This window comes from Pipistrellus hanaki (assembly GCF_964339955.1).
Source record: "Pipistrellus hanaki genome assembly, chromosome: 12".
Lineage (NCBI taxonomy): Eukaryota > Metazoa > Chordata > Mammalia > Chiroptera > Vespertilionidae > Pipistrellus > Pipistrellus hanaki.
This window is the reverse complement of record NC_140514.1, coordinates 23,476,140-23,500,627: the sequence shown is the minus strand read 5'-3', so window position 1 is coordinate 23,500,627 and position 24,488 is coordinate 23,476,140. Positions and strand designations below refer to the sequence as shown.

General features: G+C 41.1%; 1 protein-coding gene across 1 annotated transcript in view; it reads left to right on the top strand.

Annotated features, from left to right (window-relative positions):
* Positions 1-24,107, top strand: part of FSHR (follicle stimulating hormone receptor) — a gene marked incomplete at both ends in the record, with an annotated part of 119,357 nt that extends 95,250 nt beyond the window's left edge. The window contains 6 exons of the mRNA XM_084901011.1: positions 6,027-6,098; positions 7,265-7,342; positions 10,384-10,452; positions 10,564-10,638; positions 18,330-18,515; positions 22,874-24,107. Coding sequence (XP_084757137.1) covers positions 6,027-6,098; positions 7,265-7,342; positions 10,384-10,452; positions 10,564-10,638; positions 18,330-18,515; positions 22,874-24,107 — 1,714 coding nt within the window. The remainder of the gene's footprint in view (positions 1-6,026; positions 6,099-7,264; positions 7,343-10,383; positions 10,453-10,563; positions 10,639-18,329; positions 18,516-22,873) is intronic.
* Positions 24,108-24,488: the final 381 nt, after the last annotated feature.

Below are 24,488 nucleotides of genomic sequence, written 5' to 3'. Positions count from 1 at the left end.
GCACCTACACAGGCCAAATTGAAATATACCTAAGAAGTAGCTTTCTAAATAATTTATGTTAGAAATGAGTTTGGGGAAGGGTGTGCAAACTGTTTAAAATCTTAACTCTTCTGTAACTCCCCTATGTAATTTAAAAGTAAACTGCTTACCACGAATTAATAGTTTGATTAAAGTTATTCTTACATCAGCATCCAGAAAGGTCTCAAAAGAGTACCACTTGCTGAAACCAGTTTGGCTCAGTGGATAGAGCGTCAGCCTGCGGTCTGAAAGGTCCCGGGTTGAGTTTTGGTCAAGGGCATGTATCATGGTTGCAGGCACATCCCAGGTAGGAGATGTGCAGGAGGCAGTTGATCGATGACTCCCTCTCCTCGATGTTTCTAATTCTCTATCCGTCTCTCTTCCTCTCCGTAAAAAATCGATAAAATATATATTCAAAAAATTGTGCAACCAGATGCCAGAAACCTGGAATGTAGCACCTCTTATAGTATCAGGACTTTAACATCCTGATACACGAGATCTGCTCTAGCCCAAAGGGATCCTGTAGGATGCTCCAAACTGAAAGAACAAATAACCAATAGTGAGAGCTGCAAAATAGCCCATCACAAACTTCCTTTTGTACATTAAAATACACACCTTTTATCAAAGGTTTATCTTCAGTTCAATTTTCTTTTGATTTGGTTGGCCATTAAAGAACATGGTTTCTTTTTACCCAGACATGGTATGTGTAGAGGTTAATGGTTGGGCTAGGAGTAGGGATCTCATCCTGTGACTAATGTATTCTGTACAACTATAGAAGTTTTTCAGAGCCTCTGACCTTACCTCTCCAGGTTGTAATCTAAAGGGGGCCATCCAAAAATACCTGACCTCATTCAGCTGGGCCCTCTCTGCTCTGATAGGAGGATGGTAATGATACCTGTCTCCTAAGGTAGAGGGGAGGATTAAATAAAATAATCAATGTTAAGTGCATGGTGTGGTGCCTGGTGCAGAGGAAGTGTTCAATAAATGTTGGCCATTGTTATTATTAATCCTACTTTCCAGAGCAGCACAGCACAAATCTATTACCATTTCCTCCTGGCAGCCCTTCAGAATCTCAGGCTTATCTTCCCAAGCAAAACATCCTATGCACTGGACAATATAGTCTTCTTTATTTCTCACTCCATCAGCAAAAAAAAAAAGAAAGAAAGAAAAAGAAAGAGAAATTTTCCCCAAAATAACTGTATTTTTAATAAGGCAGATGCACATGCAATTGCATTATAAATGTGTGCATTACAAAATGTGCACAAAATAATACTGTAAAGCATGAAATACAAATGAATTAAATAATATGCTTTTACATTTACATCTTGCCTCATATGCCATTTTATATGGCACAAAAAGCCTATTTTACTTTCACTACATTTGTTATAATAACAATACTTTAAAGAAATAATGTCATAGGATGAGCTTCATTATTTTTTAACTAGAGGCCCAGTGTACATAATTTGTGCACTCGGTGTTGGGGGAGGGGTGCACCTCAACCCTAGTTGTAAAAGGGTGCAGGCCAGGCCAAGGGACCCACTGGTGCACGATCGGGGCTGAGGAGGGATTCAGGAGGGTGGCCAGCTGGGAAAGGACTGTGGGAGAGCTCCAGGGCATGTCTAGCCCATCTCACTCAGTCCCGATTGACTGGACCCCAGCAGCAAGCTAACCTACTAGTCAGAGCATCTGCCCCCTGGTAGTCAGTGCATGTCATAGCCAGTGGTTGAGCAGTTGAGCAGTCTTAGCATATCATTAGCATATTATGCTTGATCAGACAACCAGACAACTAGACACATAAAATACTAGTCTTTTATGATATAGGATCCTTTGTTTAATACTGAGAAAAGCAATTCAAATTATATCAATATTAAATTTAAATGGCTGTCAAAGCTGAGAACAAATTTTCACTGAAATAAGTAGATCCAATAGAATGCAAGTCTATAGCCACATCCTTGACTCGTGCTTAGTGTTCAACTCCTAAACTTTTATGCAAATATTTTTATGAAAGTTAGCTAGTATTTCCTAATGTCAATCAGATGTTCTTACCAACAACCCACAAGATGTGCACTTTTATAATTCTCATGAAAGTATGCAAAATCTAATAAAAACTTAAATAGGTTAAAAGTTGTATTTCCTTGTTTTTAAAAATATGCAAATGTGTTCATAAATGATGACAATAATTATTTTCAGCAACAAATTAACCATTTCCATGAATTTTTTTGAAATGCTTTCTATGCCACAAATTTCTTTCAAATGCTATTTTATTCCTTCTCATTGATACATCACCTTTCACTTAAAGATACAAATAAAATATGTCTAAATTGAAAATATCTCTTTTAACACTATTTGACAGCCATTTGTCATCACAGGAAAAGTCAATCAATTTGTATCACTTGTATGTTTTGTTTTTGTTTTTTTAAATGTGTAAATCACTGTCAATTTTGTCAAGTCTTTGCGGTAATCGCCCTTGAGATGCCAACAAACCTCTAGGTGATGATCTGATCAGGACCCAGAGACTAAATAGAATCAGACAGAAAAAAGGTGGCTCCAGGCAGGTTAACAGAAGAAAGAGGAAGAAATTAGAGGAAAGAGGCAGGAAGAATCTTGGAGACTTAGTTGTGGCTTCCAGTGGTTCCAAGAAGACACAAGGAGCATCAGGCAGCAGATATCAAGCCAGAGCACTCAGGCATCGTGGAAGCCCCACTGAGACAATGAAGAACCAGATCTAGAAACCACATTGCAGTACCCAAGAGAACTAAGAAAAAGCAAGACATGCTCCTAGGGGAAAATGGATATCAGACAGGTCTGTTATGGCAAATGGAATATAAGGTTGAAGCATGACCTTGGATGTGGTGCTAAGTTCTCCTATAAGATAAATTTATCATTCTCCTAGATACAAGGTGAAGGAGCTAAAGTCTTCAGGTATCCCCTTAAGGCCGTACATCTTAAAAAGTGGTATAGCTAGGACTTGAACCCAGATCCTCTAAGCACCAGAACTGCTAGATTTGAGGCTCTGCTACTTACCCTGAGAATAGGACCAGGGCCCAGTTATTAAACCAGAATACTAGGTCAAAACAGAATATGCATCCAGGCTAATAGGGATGAACTCTTTAAAATCCTGCCCTTGGGCTCATTAAATTCCCCTTGATTGCTAAGGTGCCTGGTTTCCATGGAGACAGAGCCAAGTTTGAGCTGAGTATAAGTTAAATGGGCCCAGTTATGAAAGTGTGAGACTGAGGAGGCAGGAAACCAGGCAGGATGTGAAACAGGTCACAGAGGTGTCTAACTTGATATCACTCAGTCCACAACCTTTCCAGTCCAGAGATATTAGATGGCTTGTGTCCAGTTTATGCCAGAGTTGGCATGTTGGTTCTCCTGATCCCTGACCTCCAAACCTCCCTGCCTGCTTAAGATTAATTACTCCAAGTAGCAGTGATACCTGACAAGTATGTTAACTAGGATTTTGATACATTCTTGGTGAAAAAAAGCAAGAAACATCTTTGAAACATCAACCAATTAACTCAATATTTTATGAACACATAATGCATTCCAAATCTGCACACAGATTTAATAGATTGTCAGAAAATATTAAATATGATCCTTGTTTTGATGTTTCATTAAGGGAATGTTGCATAGACACATGAGAAGAGATCTAAAAATAAAAGGCTGCTATGATTAAATAACAAATGTGGAGTAGGACTGTGCCAAGCTAGAAGGTATTTAGTTATGGCAATGTTTCTGTTGGGAATGAGTAGAATCACACAGGTTATAGAGAGCAACCATGGAAGCTAATTATTCTTCAAACTCCAAAGGTTAACAGAAGCTATCTCTCAGTAGTGAAACCAGAGATAATTTTTACTTTCTTCTGTAGATGTTCCCATATTTTTCATAAGTCTCACAATAAATAGATATTACTTTTATATTCAAAGAAGATAGTTTTTTTAAATAACCAAAATATATAGAACAACTACAACTCTCATACATTGCTGGTGGAAAAGCAAAATGGTATAGCCACTTTGGAGAGCAGTTTGGCAGTTTCTAACAAAGTTAAGCATTTACTTACCATACTGGCCAGAAATCCCACTCATAGTTATTTACCCAATAAAAATGTTTTCCTTCCCTCCCCTCCCTCTTCCCACAGTATACAAATGTTTAAAAAGGCTTTTTTTCCCTTATAATCACAAAAAGTGGAAACAACCTATATGCCCTTTATAATGAAGGTTAATGGATAATCTATGGTATATCAATGCAATAGACTTCTACTCAACAATAAAATGCAATGAACTGATACACACCATGACATGGAAGAATCTCAAGTGCATTATATCTAAATAATATGTGAAAGAAGCCAGATTCAAAAATTTCACAATATTTGATTGCACTGACATGACATTTTAGAAAAGGCAAAATTTCAGGAACATAAATAAATTTGCTGTTACTAGGTATAGCATATTAACAATCCCTGTCCTCAAATAAAAAGCATTGGAAGATCATCTCAAGGGCGGCTGAAGTACATAATCAAAAGTAGAATTGACCAAGATGGGTTCTACATAGATAATTAGGAACAAAATATTTAAGAACCATCACAGGGAGCCCATAGGAAGAATTCCCTGACTCTTTAAATACAGAGAACAAGACACCAATGTCTGCTCTAAAACCATAAACCCCAAAAGACACAATCTTTCACAATGATGAGAGTACCAGTGAAGGTTCTTTAGACTGAAGCAATCACAGCCAATTCTGGCTTGGGGAGCCACACACAGGAAAGGTAAATGGGAGCAGGGAGGTATTGGAAGGATTCTGAGTAGCTCACAGGAGTGAGGGAAATGATGAGGAACAGTGTGTCAGACAATTCTCAGATGCCACTTGAAAACCTTCTTCACCAATGCTGTGGCACCCAGATCCACCAAAATGTCAACCAGCTTAATGCAAGTACAACTGAACAGCACCCAGTAGCCTTGTATACCACTCTATCCTGGGAATTCTTTCATACCACTCTAAGATACCCAGTAGGAACTCACTGGGCACTCACAGTGTGCGAGGCAGAAGCAGAGAGTTAAGACCATCAGGACATACTGGACCAAGAGGAAATAGTAGTCTATAGATAAATGCTTTCCTTTGTCCTTTATTCAGAGCAATAGTTCTGAGATCCTTTTTGAAAACTTCTAAATCAAGTCCTTGGCATTAAGTACCAATCACCAATTGGTACTTAATACCTTATCCTTGTATTACTTATCTTTCCTCCCTCCCTGTTTCATTCCCCCATCCCAAACTCTCTGAACTCATATTATCAAATATAAACTAGCTCTGCAATTTCAACTGTAGAAATTCATGGACTGCCTCTCAATGGACTCGACTCTAAGGAGACTCCAATCTTTTCCTAGGAGACAGCTGTGAAGAGGCATAGAACTCATGCTCTAATCTCAACCGAATAATTTGGAATGGAGAAGAGACAGTTCTCCAAAAATACGAGGAGATTAAAAACAAAACGATTTAGGAAAATTTTGTTACCTAGCTGAAAATCACATGCATTTTTTTTTTGTTTGATTTTAAACATTATTGTTGAAAGTATTACAGATGTCTCCTTTTTTTCTTCATTGACTGCTTGTGACTCATACTTGCCCCCAATCCCGGGCTTTCACCATACTATTGTCTGTGTCCACTGGTTATGCATATAGGTATATACATTCTTTGGTTAATCTTTTGGATCATACTGACTTCTTAATCTTTAAAAAAAAAAAAAAAAAAAAAAAGTCTTCATTGTGGCATTCTAGACCCTGTGTGCTTAAGGTGCACGTTTCTCTCCTCTAAGGAATCAATAACTCACTAGACCTCGTTAAAGCCTTAAAATAGAAAATGTAAGCATGATTCATATATATTATGGGATTTTCTGGTACCTTTTTCTAATAGCTCAAAATTAATATTTTAAACATAAAAAAGCTTAAACTTTAGCAATTGGTAAAATAGCCAGTTTTATTTTACCTCATTCTCATTTTCTCTCTTTCTAGGTTAATATCCAACACAGGTATTAAGCACTTTCCAACTGTTCACAAGATTCAGTCTCTCCAGAAGGTTCTACTGTAAGTTTCTCCTTGAACTGTTACCAATACTTTACTCTGGTACTGTCTTGCCCAATAGCCTCGGGCCTGTAATATGCATTGTTTAGTCTGCATCTTCCAAATATGTTGTTTTGGCTGAGCAGAGATAGGAAAGCAAACAGCGAGTGGCCTTGGTTTTACCTAAAGGCCTCTAATCTCAGTCTGGTGGAAGTCAGCAGGCTCCTCATAAGACAGGTGTCAATAGAGCCGGCTGATAGCAAATCAAGCAGTCTCTCCAGTCTTCGCTATTTAGTGCCTGGTATACAGTTCCCCTGAAAGGTCCCTGTCTTCCACCATCCTTTCTTCCCCCCTCACTCCCCGCCCCCTGCCCCCCCCCCCCCCCCCGAATTCCCATGCTGTCCTAGGACTAAAGAAACCACCTGACAAACAAATTCAAACTATATTAGTGACATAATGTATTTGCCTTTTCTCAAGGCACCTGATTTTGAAAGAGGAGGAGAAAGGCAATGTATAATGGCAAGTGAAGTTGTAAGACTCTGAACGGACGCAGAGGAAATGGTGGGGGGAGGAGGGGACATAAGCAGCTAAAGGAGGAAGGAGAGGGGAAAGGGAGACTGGGAGGGACAAAAAAAAGAAATATTCCAAAATTTCTCATATTATTCTGAGCAATTTACTACTTCTACGTTTATATGTTAGATCAGACCCCACAGGGAATCTTAATGAGAGGACAGAAAAATGAGACTTTCTTTAGCCTTTTGTTCAGGAGAGAAAAATCAATGATAACATTTTCCTGTATCCCTAGGAGAACAGAAGACAGGAAACTGGCATAAGAAGGGGATGGGGAAGATTGGGGTGGAGATGAAAGGTCAGTTTAGGTGTTTTTGTCTTATTTGAGCAGACACCAACTATGGAGATAAGGACAATAAATGTTAGGATCTTACCACAGTGAAATTAGCTGGGAAAACTTTCAAAGAGAACATATTACATGTATATAATTCCACTGTTAAAAACTAATATACTAAAGATAAATTAGATGCCATTTACTTCCCAAGCTTTGAACTTATCATTCTTCAGACAATAATGATTGAAACATTACCTCAGCTAAACACTACATTATGCCAAGCAACTAAAAGTGGGAAGGTCACGTGAGCTAACTAAACATCTAATCCATCTGCAATTTCTTCTAGAGATGTTCAAGACAATATACACATCCACACAGTGGAAAGAAATTCTTTCATGGGACTGAGTTCTGAAAGCCTGATTCTGTAAGTAGAGAAAAACAAAATCCAGGGAAGGGCCATTTGGTTTTTCATTTAATCATCTCTTTCATAATAGGATACTCCTTTTCCGTCTGGGTAACTTTGGCGTCTCACCATTTAAATTTCTCCCTGGTTCTGTGTTTTTCTCTCATGGCCCATCTTTGCATTTCAGAATCACAACATGGAATCCTGTTAATAATGTATGAAGCTGTGGTGTGATTCAAGTATTTAAAATTGCTCTTTGAATGATGGTCTCCTGTGATGCAACATCTGTTCTGAAGGACAGAATAGCTCACGCATCAATAAAGCTAGTTATTGCCTGGCAAGGCTTTTGTTGCCCAAAGAAAAAGACAGGAAGGAGGCTGAATCCAGGAAGATATGAATCTTCCCTGAGAACTATGTGAAGCAGCTCCATTCAGCCCCATGCTGAGCATAAGAAGACTTCTCATTTTCTTGGAACAATCACAGTTTTTTAATGAGCTTGAGTTACTCCCTCTGACTTCTGGGAAAGTTCTTAATGCATTTTGTGTCATTAATGAACTACCTTCTAATATTCTGTGCCAGGAGCCTGAGTGGGAGTGTAACCACTTCCCAAGATGGCCAAGAAATAGGGCACTAGGGGCTCCCCAAGTGTTTGTGAGATCCTTGGAAGTCAGATGAACAGAGGACTTTTAGGGAATCAGTAACTGCAATTACATCTGTAAGGAAAGCATTTTATCTTTCCATTTCACACATTGTTGTATTATTTTAAAATATATACATGTGTTTTTAATATGCCAATGAGTACAAAAGGTAAGTTTCAGTCTGGAAAGAATTTTCATCCTTTTCAAAACAATAATATGACCAGCTGGGAAGAAAGGGAGATGGTGAGGCTGAGGCTGAGGGAGAGGGAGAGGAATAGGGAGAGAAGAAAGAGATAGAGAAATAGTAGAGATAAGGACATACTAAAGAATAAAGCTAAGCACAGTATTTGATATAAATTAATTAGAGAATAAATGAAAAGGTTTGAAAGAGACTAGCAGAGGAACTGGATGTGAGAAGGAAAAAAATAAAATCAAAGGCATATATTCAAAGTACACAGTATTAGAATAAAAATTATAGATGAATAATACTTAATCCTTTCACTTAATATGTTTTTGGTAATTGGAATTTGTGTGTGTGTGCACGCATGTGTGTGTGTGTGTGTGTGTGTGTGTGTGTGAAGAAAAATTTTATTCTGATTGGCCTGTGATGTGAAGGTTGAAGGAAAAGTTAAAATGAGAAAAAGAAGGTTGAGAAAGGAGGTTGTGTCCAGTTGGGCTTTAAAAGATGAGTGTGGTTAGGCAGAGCAAAGGGCAAGCAGAGGAAGCAGAATCGTCAAGTCCATTTGTTGGACACATATGTTCAGAAAATAATATCTATTCTACAGAAAAACAGATGGAGCCCTTGCAGATTTACACAGCCCTGACATAGATTTAAGGCCAGCCAACCATGCCCCATGAGCTAAGGCTGGTTTCTACCTTTTGATGATAGAAGCAATTACATCTAACCTAAATTAAGACAAATGCTATTCCCCTGGGAAGAAAAAATTATTATTTTTAATGGTAGTCCCATATAACCCCCAAATGTACTCAATTGTTACTATTATATTTTAAATTAGGTCAAAATTTTTGTGGAAATTATTTTATAAGTAAATATAATGTATCTCTGTAGTAATCCCCCATTTTGCCTCTTGATCTACAAACCCTGAAGTTTACTAACTGGCCCTTGGCATAAAATGTTTGCTGACTCCTGTGTTTGCTTCAAAAACCCCTCGGGATCCCACAGGTAGGGGCAGCTGCTTCCTCAACTCTCACTACCTGGGAGCGGCTGACAAGGAAGTCAGGAGGCTAGATGTCTGGGCCAGGCTTTCTCCTGGGTAGGGGATGGGCTGGCAGGATGTGGGGAGAGGTGCATTGCTCCTCCTAAGCCATCAGAAGCCACCAATTAAATGCTAATGTTTTAAAAGATTTATCTTGCTCAGGTCTGGATTTTTTTTTTTTTTTTTTTTTTTTTAGCTAAACTGGCTTCCAAGAGGAAGACAAAAACCATAATTGTTCTGTGATTTTCAGCACCTTCTAGCAATTTATTGAAGTCTAGAAGCTAGAGTCCCCAGTATGCAGGAGCTTCACTGGGCCAGCCTGTGAACAGTTATTTGTAAACCCACCAAGTCCCACACGGAAAAGAACCTGGCAGCACATCAAAAGCAGGTGGTCAGAGGCTCTTACGGCTAAGCTCTCCCACCCTGGGATTTCAGTTTTGTCTCTAAATCCACCCAGGAACACAGCAATGCCGAGCTGATGGCCCAAGGGTTCTTGGACTCCCTGTCCAGGCAAACCTGCTCACTAACCTTCTTTGCACAGTCTGGATGCCTGTTCCACATCCAGCCTCCTCCATGCTCACTCATACCACCTCCCCACACCATGACCCACAGTCTCTATAATTGATTTCTCTTCCTTTCTGACTTAACCCAGAGCCACCTCCACAAACCTCCAATAACCAGGTCCCTATGGGTGACAGGAGATGTTCAGGTTGTGTGACAGCTTACCTAATTAGATCACATTTTGATGACAGCCAGGCCTGCTGCTGTGGCTGAGAGTATGGGTGAGAGGCTTAAGGCCTTAGAGAAAGGTGATATAAAATGTTTGCTGTCTTATAAACAGTTGTTCAATCGTCGTTTTGATTTCTGTCCTTCAGGAGGAGGATTACCATCAGCTCCCCCATGGCATCGACCCTGCACACAAATGATGTGTGCAAAGACCTTGCAGGATCCAGGCTGCTATGCCTTTTCAAAATCAAATTTCATTTATTTCTCTGAATAGGTAAAACATGCACATAATGTGAATGTCAAACATTTCAAAAGGTTATGCAGTGATAAATCAGTCTCCCGTCCACCCCGAGCCTTAGGGTGGCATTGTATTTATGGCACTAACCTGCACTGTCTGACCTTGCCCCAGTGCTTCCAATTATGAAACCTTGTATTGTTTGCATCTGACATTATTGGTTTTTTAATGGGCCTTTTATTTCAGATGGCTGAGTAAGAATGGGATTGAAGAAATCCAGAGCTGTGCATTCAATGGAACCCAACTAGATGAGCTGTAAGTAGCCCTGACTATTCTTCCAGGCCATTGAGAGGGAAATGGCTCTTAGAACAGTGATGTTTATGTGGCTTTGTGTTTCCCTTCTTCTTTCCTCAACTCCGTCCCTAGGAATCTAAGTGATAACAATAATTTGGAAGAATTGCCTAATGATGTTTTCCAGGGAGCCTCTGGACCAGTCATTCTGTGAGTAGCTTGTCCTATTCCCACGCACAAGAGATCAGCATGTAAAAATAAGTTGGAAGTCAACCTTCTCCAATTCATAAAAGCTTCAAGATAGGGCTGGAATCAAGGTCATGTTGGTCTGTCATCTGCAAACTATAGCGACAATTTAGGGCTGGTCCACATTCTAACTTTTAGTGAAATAACAACATTTTAGGAGCATTTACCAAGTCCCAGACAGTGTTTTAAAGGTTTAAGATGCCTTTTCTAATTTAATCCTTAAAATAAGCTTCGCAAATATAAGCTACTGGCTTCATGTTAGAGAAGGAAAACTGGCTTCCCTGGAGGGGTTAACTAACTCATCCACAGTCGTGCAAATTTTAGAGCAGGACTTTAACACCAAACTGATCTGACTCAGTACTAACTCTTAACCACTCTGCCAGATCCCTCTTCCCTGGAAGGGAGAACACATTCCTTCCTTACCCTCAATGCACAGAAGTTTTCCTCACCCAGTGAGATACACACACACATCAATTTTTGAATCCTCGCTACCTGGATTCCAGGTCTCCTGGGATTCATTCAGTGCCTCATAGTCCTGCATCAGCACTTCTGTCTCTATTGTTGCTTTCAGATCTTCTCTCTCCTCCAGGAGTGACTTTCCCTTATTCTCATCTGCCTCTGCCTTTCCACAGGGTCATTCTAATTCCCATCTCTTCCCTCAGTCAACAGTGAATTCTTCCTTCTGTGACTCCCACTGCCTTTATGGCTGAAAGGACCAAAATCTGCAAGAGCTTTTAGAAAATGTGTTTTTCAGGGCTCTAAGCAAGACCTACTACACCTACTGATGAATTTACTATAGGAAGAAAGAGGGAACCCAGAAGGAAGGAGTAAGATGCAAGAAGAAATAATGAGTAAAAAAACAAAAACAGAAAACTCATGAATAAATCTAAAGGTTTCCTAGATGATCCTATATAGTGAGCATCTGGGATCCACTCATCTATACCTCTTACTCGGCAATCAGTATAACATACTATGTGTGGTTTCATACCTGTCACCTATCAACATCACTTTCATTTTTACCAAAAAGCTTATATTCTTCTTCTGGCTGGAACTTATGTATCTCCTAGGTTCTTTTTCTTATTGGGCTTAGTGGGTTTACAAATAACATGAGACCCTATAGGGTGAAGCAGAAATTCATAAAACAGTTGGTATTGATGATAAAGGATGTGTTGTAACCAGTACATGAGACTCTGCCTCTTTGAAGAAAAAAAAAAAAAGTTCAAAGAAATATAAGCAAAAGGAAGAAGTGTGAGCACTTAAAGGGGAAGTGCCAGACAGACTACCTGGGTTTAAAGCCAATTCCCTCCTTGCTGCAAGCCATGGTTTCCTCACCAAAAGGAAGTGGCAAAAACTATATAATACCTAATTCCTAATACTATTGGAGGCTTGATAATATTATAAATGTACATAAATGTGTGTATGTGTATATTTATAGATTCACTCATTGAACAGATGGATGTTAAGAACCAGCCCTGTGCCATGCACTATATATAGGACAGGAGACAAAAGAAAGTTCCTCCTCACAGAGCTTATTCTCATAATGGGCAGTCAGACCCTAACTAAACATATAACAATATATCAGACCATGATGCATGCTATTAACATCAAATAGGAAAAGGCATAACAAATAAAGAGTGCCAGGCATAGTCAGTCCATGGGCACAATTACACAAAGTACTTAGAACTTGTAATGCTTACTTAATGGTTCCTATTCTTAGCGTACTCAAAGATAAATAAACTTAGAGAAAGTGCTTTGGATGTCTTTGACCACCAGAATAGCAGTTTGTCAATTGCACATAACTAAAATTCCTAAGGGGCTTAAATGTTCCTAAACAGGTACTTCCCTCTGTTATGGCCAAAAATACTCGAATAGGAAGAGGTTTCCATAAGTCACCTATATCGGGTGCATTATTAAGTCATAGCACCTTCACCGCTGACTGCTACTGAGAACATTCAAGTTGGACAGAATCCCATTATCCTGGAAAGTGATGTGCTAGAGATCACACTGCCACCATAAGCCACAGAGCTTGGACCAGAAACTAGGTTTTCTGCCTCACATGCCCATGTATTCCCACAATCTCATGTTGCCTCGAGTCCAGAAATATGTCTAATTAGATTAGGTCCCTGCCATTGGCAGTGAACTAAAACAGAGGAGGAAATAATTATAAAAACCAGGCTCCCATTGCAAGAACATACACACAGCACAGAAGATTGCCTTCTATGGTTGTACAAGCAGGTCCCAGGCTGAGGCATATGTGTGCAGGGTGTGCCCTCGGAGGGTCTGATGGAGAACACACAGAGCCCACCAGCTGCCTGACCATATGGCCAGCAAGAAGAGGGATGTCACTACCACAGGCAGCTATATATGATCCTCAAGTTACAGGTCCATTTTCACCCCTTTACCACAGGAATACACCTGGCCAAAGAGAAGTAAATGAAATTTACAGAAAATCCAAAGGAACTATGAGCCCTTGCCATGACTTAAAAGGGTAGAGAGTAATACTGCATTCCTCCACCTTTCAATCTCAATGCACGAGAATATATATGCAACATCCTTGACAAGAATCCTGCCTATCCTGTAGTAATTGCTAGTGTTCTTCTCCTCCCTTTAGAGGGAAGAAGACTGATCACCTTAACATCAAGGCTCCTATTCTGGGGCTTTTAGGTTAGTCCACAGATGTCTTTCCAGCCTCTCTGCTTGCTGACCTGGGACTATGGCCTTTCCCATCTTCCACTTCTGCAACCTGATGTGCCAACCCAAGCTACTAAACCCTAGTGTGTGAGCTGCTTGGTAAGCAATGTGCAGAAGACCTGCCCACTCCAGGTGCTGTGGGTTGATGGGTAGGAGGAGTGTGTACAGACTGCTCAGCCCACAGGAGATGCCGCTCAGGCTAGTGCTGCGACTGTGCCTTGGATCAGATTCCTCTCCCTGCCAATGAGACTGTGATATGGATATTTGCATACAGGGGGTTTCCTGGGAAGTGCTTGATGGAAGAAAACTCCGGCTGAGAGGGAAGTTGGCAGCAATGCATTTGTAAGAGGCCTCAGCTGATCCCATGGGGGGCTCTGGGGTTAAGATGGCCCTTCAAAGTTGTACTGGATTGAGGCCAGGGGCCAGACCTCTTCATCAGTAGTTACGGGGTGCAGACTGTCCCTAGGTAGGAGCCAAATCTTGGGTAAGTCAAACAAGGGCAATTCCCAAAGGAGAGCTCAGCTATGAGCCATCTCAGCAGTGAGATGGTGCACAACTGCCCTCAAGCAATGGTTCTAAATTTGACCATACATCAAAGTCATGCTAGTGAAAGCCTTGAGAGCCCATCCCCACACACAGAGTTTTTGATTCAGTAAGTTGGGGATGGAGGAGAAGGATAATTTGAAAAACTGCAGCTCTGAGAACTTCTCGGCTGATATTGCTGGTCCTCCCAGCCCAGAATCACTGCCTTCGCACCAACACTGGGGCTTGAGAAGCCTTGCCCTGTTCTCTACACATTATCCTCCGTGAGCCAGCTGTGTGAATTTTCCTCCCCAACAGCAGGCATGTGCAAGGAATCCTGAGGGAGTTCAGAGAACACCCAAACCAATAACTCCTTTCCTGAAGGCAAAAATGTTAGTTGAGTGTAAAACAGGGAACCTCTGGGCCCCCTAGGGTACAGGGGTGAGATGTTCCATTGCAAAGAGAAATAGATTCAGAGAAAGCCAGGGGCACACAGACAAGCTGCATCGGATTTCTGAGGAGCAGCCTAGCATCCTGATTTCCCCCTCATGAGTCCTGACCTTGAATGCCAGTGGCCATCTGAGTTTTTACCTGATATTCTGAACTCACTCAAGTTTGTTTTTTTAAGCTATCAAGCAATTGCTGTTTCTTTAGGAACCAGTTTCCTGTGGGAAAATTTTAATGCATTGCCTTTGCAAGCTGGAGCCAGTACAATCATATTCTGATAGTTTATCAAATTGATTTGGCTATAGTTCAGATTCATTTAATAGTTGAGATTCAAACACTGAGTTATTTGTATAAGAATGATTCTCTTCCATTACCAGTGTACCCACAGTCCTATAGACAGTAAATTGCCTTTTTATTCCGCCTGGGATCATGAAAGAGAGGTCTTCTAACCATCTGTCAGTGTACTACACAGCAGAAATGTGCTGGCACTTATGGAAATGATTGACCTATAATAACATCTTTGCTGGGAAAAATAGAAATTGTTCAAATCAAATTTGTGGCGCTGGCTATAACACACTTTATTAAACGGGGCACAGAGCACAATTTAACTCCTGCCTCTCCTGACACAGCATCTTATTACTGACTGCTGTCTCCCTCTCCACTTCACATCGCAAAATCAAGAATCCTAACAATGTTGAAACAGTTTAGGATTACTAAATCTCTTCAGCGCCAGCCATCTTCCATGAAGACTCCCATTGGTACATGTCAGGATTTAAATTCTCAAAACCAGTCACTGCCAGAAAGTAGCATGTGCTGAATTGTTATCCAGAGTGACGTTTTAAGACTGCAGCCATTAAACCAACCAGGAAGACAAGGATTAAGAACACCAGCCCACCCAAGACTACCCCGTCCCCTTGTCCAGCGCCCCCATCCCTATAAATGTCAACAATAAATCAATCAGCTATTCATTGAGCTTAGTAGGTCTTACAGGTGATACATGTAGTAGATGTTGATTGAGTAATGACTATGTGTCTGATACTATGTTAGGTGTAGGGGATAGAGGGACTTAAAAATAAATAGTACCTAAAATATCCTGCAGAGGGACAAATGTCACTGCCCAGACAATAAGCTCTGCAGAAATTGTCACAGAAGGTTATAGTAACATAGCAGGTGTCCAATAAATCTCTGGCATGGGATACAGTGACATTCAATTGATGAATTGACAGTGTGTGGGAAGGAGAGCTCCTAGCTTATGCCTAAATTTCTGCATCAGCCTTCATCTCCTTCCTATCTTCAATCCTTTCACCTTCTGACTCGTTTAACAAGTATTTATGAACACCTACTATGTGCCAGGCTCAAGGTTCTCAAGATTAATCTTATAAAAACACAGCTTTCAATAAGCCATTCTTCTGCTTATGTAAATTTTAAACTCTGATACCTGGCTTTCAAGGTTCAAATCCTGTGGATCCCCTCCTCCCCGCTCACTTTAGTCCTCAAAATCTAGTTGCTCAGAATAATCCTTCTAAAAACCTCTCACTGTCACCCTTTGTGTTCTGGGGGTCTCTCAAAAAGCCTACCTTATCCTATAACCATATTAACCTACTTCATTAGATATGAATAACTGATAATGTCTTATTTTGCTACTTCCCCAGGGATAGTTGCATCCTAAGAGTGGAAAGTGCTTCTACAAAGGAATTAAAAACTAACATTAGATTTTCAGGCCACATGGAAGGATCGCAGCCAGGGAATGGACTGTGTGTGTCTGTGTGCCCGTGTGATTGTGTGTGTGTGGATAGTATCTGTTAAGTGTCAAATCACATGGAACAGTATCCTCTTATCTGTATTACTGCTTACATAATTTCTATGAACTTTTCTTACTCCGTGGGGAAACCAGAGAAACATTTCTCTGCCGGCTCAAAATGTAGACATCTTGAAAGGTTCCATGCCTGCTAACTTCAGCAAGTATCAGTAACCATTAGGCAAACACATCTACAATCACTTTTATTTCCCAACCACCCAGGAACCACTTTTACTAAAATGTTTGCTTTATCAAACCCTAAGTGTCTATCAACCATTCCCTCCTTTCAACACCAATCAGGAGAAGATCTGGGTACCAGGACTTTGACAAGATGCCTTACTCTCAAGGCAGCAAAGCCACGTAGTGCAAATGACAGCAGCTCACAGATTTTGTAGCTGTGAAAAGGAGGAATCAGCTGACTCCAGAACACTGAGCAGACAGAAAGGCACCAAAGCTTCCCTAACAAGTTCCCAATCACACACCAAGGCATTGGATTGCATTCATGTCAACACACCCAACACATTATCCTCCTTATTCTATCTCCTTGTAAACTTTGCACAAGGCTGCTCCTTTCCTGGTGGCTTTGATGCTGTCAGTCATATAGAACTGCCTGCTGCAGAAACACCCTTTTGCTGAGCTCCCTGTAAATCCAGATTTTCTTTCTCAGTCTATGTGGCATATTTCTTTTTTTCTTTTTTTAATTGCTCCCCTGTAAGACTTGCTCAAGCCTCTCGTTGTTATTATGCTGCTGAGGCATCTCTGCTCATCAGACAAGTATCTATTGAGTAGATTTCATGAGCACAAACATGTGCCAGATATGATACAGAACACAAAAATATCTTAATAATCCCTGCTCTTAGAGCATCTGAAATCTGGCCGAGGAGACAAAACAAATATACATGAAAAGTCAAACAATATGAAACCATAGAAAAGATAATACAAGGTACAAGATTCTTTGTAATTGCTAGAGGTTAGAAGACATCACAGTTGGCTGGGGTGATCTATTGATTCCCTTCCCCAATCCTTCAGTGTTACTCCCCAGCCTATCTTCAAACAAAACAACCATTTCCTGGGTGCCTGCAATGTGAAAGGCACTGTTTAGAATGCAAGGAACCCTCTGCCCTCTAGGAGAGATAAAATGCAAATACAAAGAGCTACTTTATAAAGCAAAAGATAGTAAGTGGTGAGAGAGGCAGAAAGCATACAAACATAATGCTATTGTGCTCCGCATGGCTTTCAAGGAAAAATACTTCTACAACTGGTAAAAATGAGAGAGACAATGGAATCACAGAGACTTCAAGGGGAGTGTGCTTCGGTTTGGCACTGCTGCATAAAAACTACCCTAAATCTTAGTAGCTTAAATCATTCCACTTTGCTCACAATTTTGTGTTTCAGAAATCTTGCTATTTTGTCTCTGATCATGTGATGTATGAGAGAGAAGGAGAGATTAATTAATTTATGGATAATAGCTGCCAGCCACGTGCTGTCTTTTGCCCCGGAGTTCTTTGTGTATTTTATTTAACTCATTTAATTCTCACAACAAACTTTTGTGGTGGATATGATTATTATCATTCCTATTTTATAGCTCAGAAAATTAATCAAGGCCATAAATCTGAGAGGTAGAGGGGCAGGGTACATATGCAGGCAAGTCTGGCTATGGATGCCATGTTCATAACTACTACTGTATATTGCTATCTTGACTTTGTCCGGAGGATGCCCCTACTACCCACCAGACTCTTCTTCCCCTTACAGTGTATTCTCTTCTCACCCTTTTCTGATATTTGGCCATAGATTCCACCCCAGTTCATCAGAACTATTTTAAGCTGGTTTTAACATGGAAAGGAGATGATCAGAGTCCCTCACTCCTATGCAAATTTGTTGGTCTATTCTATACACTGTAGAAAGGGAGATGGAGGCAACAGTTAAGCCCCAGATCAGCCAGGATGCAAGTATATTCAGAATTCAATGTATCCTGTTATCTAAGTCCTCCTACCACAAACACAAGGGTTAGGACTTCTACTGAACCAAATTTCCTGTTAGCAGAATATTGGTCTGACCAAGGTATGTTGGATGAATTGGAGTTTCCCTTCTCACCCATGTAAGAGTATCACTACTGTGTCTGCTATTTTGCCTGCTAATGGAGCAGAACATTTTAGACCCATGGTAATCGGGTTATGTTCACTTTTTCTCTTTTTAGAGATATTTCAAGAACCAGGATCCATTCCCTGCCTAGCTATGGCTTAGAAAATCTTAAGAAGCTACGGGCCAGGTCGACTTACAACTTAAAAAAGCTTCCCAGTCTAGAAAAGCTTGTTGCACTCACAGAGGCCACCCTCACCTACCCCAGCCACTGCTGTGCCTTTGCAAACTGGAGACAGCAAATGTGAGTCTTCTCCTGTCCACCTCTTGACCCTTGCTTGGGAGCTCTCCAATGCAGAAGTTGGTCCACAACTTCTATGTACCTGTGGCATTAAGAGAATCCACTGGATGCGAGATCTTCTTGATGAAAGCCCGTAGACATATGCTAGATCAAAGCCCGGAATTGTGAAGAGTTTCTAGTTTCTTTGAAATGGGATCATGGGAGAAGGCTACCCACATGGTAGACTACCTACCAAATACTAAATGAGATAACATGAAAAACACCAAGTATAGTGCCTAATGCATGGCTGATGCTAAATTTATATTTCTTCCCTTTTGCCTCTAAATAATGGATTTATCCTTCAGGTCCCAACAAATGTCCCAGGAACCACCAATGTCAACTTTGGAGGGAAGAAGCATAAACACCACACCAGAGGCTGATGCACACACATCCATGGCACATCCCAGCCACACTAAACCTCTCTAATCTATCTTTGGATTTTAGCACCTCACAGGGAGGACAAAGTCTGGGACATCTGTTCATTTGGCTTTCAAGGTTGGTCAGGTTAAAGACGGTGATCCCAATAGAGCCATATCCCAGAGATAACTGAACCAAAAAAATTTGAGATAATCATTGCCAGGATTTGGAGAGGGAATATTGTGGAGCTTGCACATGTTCCAGACATTCAAAGGATCCATTGGAGATAGAATTATGGGATACCAGGAGTTCTCTGGGCTCTCACCCACCCCTGAATTGATACAATCCACACCATACAGTACACTCAATCTTGTGATGCCTTGTCACCACTCCTATATGTTAGCCCAGCACTGATACAGCTTTCTGGTACTGTCATTTCGCTGTTTAATGCTGTCTCCTCTATTGTGCAACTTTTAACATGCATTGACCTGCTCATGTAGACATATCTCCTGCTCAAAAGCAAAAACAAACAAACAAACAAACAAATAAAAAAACCTACAAGCAAAACATTTTAAAGTGGTTTTGAAGTAACTAGAGGTTCACCCTCAGATCCATCTGAAAGATTTTCAAGAAAGGGATCACTTTTCAGAATTTGCATGCAAATTCACTGGGAAACAATCCAGTACTGGACACTCCTCACAGATTAGCTCAAGGGCCAGAGAATTTCTTCCTAACGACTAAAATTCTTCAGGGCTTGGGCTGAGGCAGGAGGCTTGCCTCTTTTATATTACACACAAGAGTTGTTCTAGCCAGGGCAAGAAATATACCAGCTCACTGCCAAAACCCTGGAACTGAATACCTCTCAGGAGAAATCTCAAAGGATATTAAGATCACTGCAAACACAGCACATGCTATGCTGTTTTTGCCAATGTGCCACAGGAATATATATAATCTTACTGTGTTGCTCCTACTCCTGTCTTGCCACCTGCTATAGTGTAGATGGAACCTCAGGGCTCTCCCAACCAGAAATCTCCAGGGCTGCCTTGTACTGTGCCATGACTTGGAGCCTTCCCTGGTCCCTCCACAGCACCCAGCTTTCTCCCTCTCTAGGTCCCTATGGTAACTTGCCATCAGGGCCCATGCCTCTTCTTTTTTTTAAAAATGCCCAAACAAAGGAAAATAGCGGTGAGTGTTTAGTCTTTAATTGATACATTTACACACACAAACACAAAACAAAACAGTTATGCAATTCGGAAGATAACCACAGGATATTTTTAACGGTGTCATTTCATTGTATACCATATTAGGTGTAGTTTAGTAATGAGATTCGAGTTCAAAGTTGTAGGATGAAATTGTTCTTCCAGTCCTCATTTGGAAATGCCCAAAGTGTAAGTAGTAGGCCCTCATGACTGTGAGGTTTTGGTCATTGGCCCTTCTGGCCTCTCACCCAAAGACTTTGTTAACCACACCCCTCATTTGTCACTGAACCAGTTAGTTAGTTCCTTTTCATAGTTATACTTAGCTTGCACTGTTGTTTTGTTCATTTTGTTATTCAATTTCTCTTGTATCTAGACCTTTTCTTCACAGCTAGCTTTTAAACTGATGCACAGTGACATATACCTCTGAATGCCCACACAGGGCCTTGACCATAACAGGATAGTAGCCACCATCATCTGTCTTCTTACTGCTGCTACCTCCTGAGGGCTCACGGCCAGGCACTGTAATGCTTTGTACCTTTATCTTATTTAATTCTCACAAAGGTAACAGTGCTATTTCTATTCCCTTCACACAGAGATTGAAACTGGGGCTCAGAGACAGTAAATAACTTGACCAGCACCAACCAAACTCAGATGCAAACCCTCTGGTCTATGTGTCTCCAAATCTCAGGCTCTGGGCCACCCCACCATGCACTTCCCAAATATCTGTTCGTTGATTTATCATGGTCTGAGAGTACCATTTTCTTAACTGACCCTAAACTGAATTCCCAACTCTCTGATTCTTAGAATGTGCAAAGGGACTGCAGGGGCAAGATGTTGTTTTCCTTGTTTCCATCTTTGTTTGTACTCTTTTCTCAGAGACATGCATTGTTTACCTTGTCTGCACTCAGGTTGTTGGGTCACTTCTATTTTGGGAAATGAAAGCATCAATAGTTAAAATATATTGTTAGTGGTATCAACTGTAAGAATCTTCTCAGAATCCAACATCAGCCCCGGGAAGTGAAGGCTGTCTCTAGATGGTTAAGCCAGATTTGTCCCCTATAACAGATTAGAGTCTGCAGGCACCAGATTACTTGCTTTCTGTTTGTAGATTGTGTTGTCACTGATCCAATGACAGCTGTGACAGCGTTTGGGAGTTAGAAGTTAGAATAAAGACCACAGAGTATTCTCTTGTCCCTGCTATGCCTATCTCTGAGCTTGCCTCGCCTTTCTTGTAAGATCTCTGACTAAAACAAAAGATTTCTTTGCATTTTCAATTACATGTAGGTTAACTGTAAAGCCCCCTTTCTGCAATCCATGACTGATGTCAGAAGACCTATTACTCTCTAAAACAAAAGATGGCACAGTCTCTAACAACAACCAAAAAAGGGAGAGTCCTTTGGGCCAAAAGAAAATGATTTCCTGGCAAACCATCTCACTTCTCAGAGAAAGAAAAGAGAGGAAAGGATTCTTCCTAACAACGCTGCTCTTAGACATTAGGGGGGAGTTCAGTCTGTGCAGGTTTGAGACACTTTGGCTGTACTCACTCTTGACTGTCAAATGGTATCTCACTTTCTTCACTGCCTCAGCCAATCTCTCCTGTTTATGAGGGTCTTTGAAAAGTTTTAACACTCGCTTCCCACTCACATGAAACTATGTTAAGGTTTGAGAGAAATGCAGTCATTTACATTAATGTGAGCTTGTCCCTCAGGGAAGGAGGGAGTTAGGGAACTGCATAGTGCTGGTGATTCTGATTACCAGCCAATACAAACTCACAGTCCTCCAGTTCCATCCCAAAGGAGACCCAGTGTGAAATATCCCATTTCTTTGAAGCCTTCACTTTAAAACAGAACTGTTACCCTCTCTATCTCTACCTGTGCAATTCACCTGTCTGGGTAGAATATTTATGATCTGGCTGTCATTCACATCACTTCTGAAAGTGCCCCTATTCTATTGACAAGGCCTCTTGTACATTGGGTATAAAAGGAAAACTGAGGCTGAAAAGTGAGCCCAAGAAGAGCCAGCTCCCAGGAGATGACTTACAAACTTGGGACAAATAAGGGCCCCTTGCAACCTGCATTTGCTCTTTGGGGCATTCACTAGGGAACAATTTAATATGAGAGAGCTGTGGACAAATGCATGTCTGAAGCCTACTGTGGCCCCTAGAGAGTGAGATAATAATAGGGCTGTTGGTAACATTTCAAGCAAATTAGCAGATCTCCCAATACCCTAAGTATCAAGGAGTCAGGGACAGGGCCTGGCTGGGAACTAACTACAGACACATCCTCCAATTTATGTAGATAAAAGAAGCAAGTATGTTCTCATTTGAGTCAGAAAACTGTCCAGATCTCCCAGCAACCCGAGTACAGAGTACAGGGACAAGACTAGACACTACTTGGGCATATTAAAAGATAGCTGAATGGAGATGGGGGAGGGAAAAAGTATAGTTGATATGAGATCTGTAAATTATTTGCACTTAACAGCAAAGGCTTAGCTAGTCCCAGGCGCCTTCCTCCCCACATTCAGGTTGTGGCCAGATGGTTTCCCCAGTGGGCCATCTAACTCTAGGAATATATACATGAGTTGTTCTGCTCATTTACAGGAAGCAGCATTAACCCTTGATCTCAGCCTCAAGGGCAGACAGACTTGGTAGAAAAGGGAGAAATCTTAGAAAGAAACCCCATCATTCCTACTCTATGCAAAGACAGTGATATATTTGCCATTCTGGATCCAGGATGTTGATTCTATTCCTTTTGTGTATTTTTCTAGTTCTGAGCGTCATCCAATTTGCAACAAATCTATTTTAAGGCAAGAACTTGATGATATGACTCAGGCTAGAGGTCAGAGAATCTCTTTGGCAGAAGACGATGAGTCCAGTTATGCCAAAGGAATTGACATGATGTACAGTGAATTTGACTATGGCTTATGCAGTGAAGTGGTTGATGTGACTTGCTCACCTAAGCCAGATGCGTTCAATCCTTGCGAAGATATCATGGGGTATGATATTCTCAGAATCTTGATATGGTTTATTAGCATCCTGGCCATCACTGGGAACATTGTGGTGTTGGTGATTCTGATTACCAGCCAATACAAATTCACAGTACCCCGGTTCCTAATGTGCAACCTGGCCTTTGCTGATCTCTGCATTGGAATCTACCTGCTGCTCATAGCATCTGTTGATATCCACACCAAAAGCCAGTACCACAACTATGCCATTGACTGGCAAACTGGAGCCGGCTGTGATGCTGCCGGCTTTTTCACGGTCTTTGCCAGTGAGCTCTCAGTCTACACGCTAATAGCCATCACTCTGGAAAGATGGCATACCATCACCCATGCCATGCGGCTGGAATGTAGGGTGCAGCTCCGCCATGCTGCCAGTGTCATGCTGGGAGGCTGGATCTTTGCTTTTGCAGTCGCCCTCTTTCCCATCTTCGGCATTAGCAGCTACATGAAGGTGAGCATCTGCCTGCCCATGGATATTGACAGCCCCTTGTCACAGCTGTATGTTATGTCCCTCCTTGTGCTCAATGTCCTGGCCTTTGTGGTGATCTGTGGCTGCTACACTCACATCTACCTCACAGTGAGAAACCCCAACATCGTGTCCTCCTCTAGCGATACCAAAATTGCCAAGCGCATGGCCTTGCTCATCTTCACAGACTTCCTCTGCATGGCACCCATCTCCTTCTTTGCCATCTCTGCCTCCCTCAAAGTGCCCCTCATCACTGTGTCCAAGTCAAAGATCCTCCTAGTCCTATTCTACCCCATCAACTCCTGTGCAAACCCTTTCCTCTATGCCATCTTCACCAAGAACTTCCGCAAGGATTTCTTCATTCTGCTGAGCAAGTTCGGCTGCTATGAAATGCAAGCCCAGATTTACAGGACAGAAAACTTATCCAGTGCCCACAACTCCCATCCAAGGAATGGCCACTACCCTACAGTTCCCAGGGTCACCAATGGCTCCAATTACACTCTTGTCCCTCTAAGCCATTTAGCCCAGAAATAAAACAATGTGTAAATATAACCAAGTGTGGAATAATTGTTTTGCCTTGGAAAATTATGCCATGGAATAGCTGACAGAGTGTTTCTTTTCCTTGCTTACTTATCAGGTAAATTAGTTGGGAAGTGTTAACTCCATGTGGAATATTAGAAAGCTGAGGTATTAATCAGAACATTAATAATTAAAATAATACAATACTACAAAATCACATTTCTTTTGCACTTTATAATGTTCACAGTGCTTTTGTTCAGACCACCTCAACTGATCCTTATAAAGGTCCTATTAAATAGGCAGAACATGGGTTATTCTTTGGAGTTTTTCAGATGAGGAAATCAAGGGGTTAAGAAACTCAAAGGGTTAAGTGACTTGTTCAAAATTGCTTGGCTT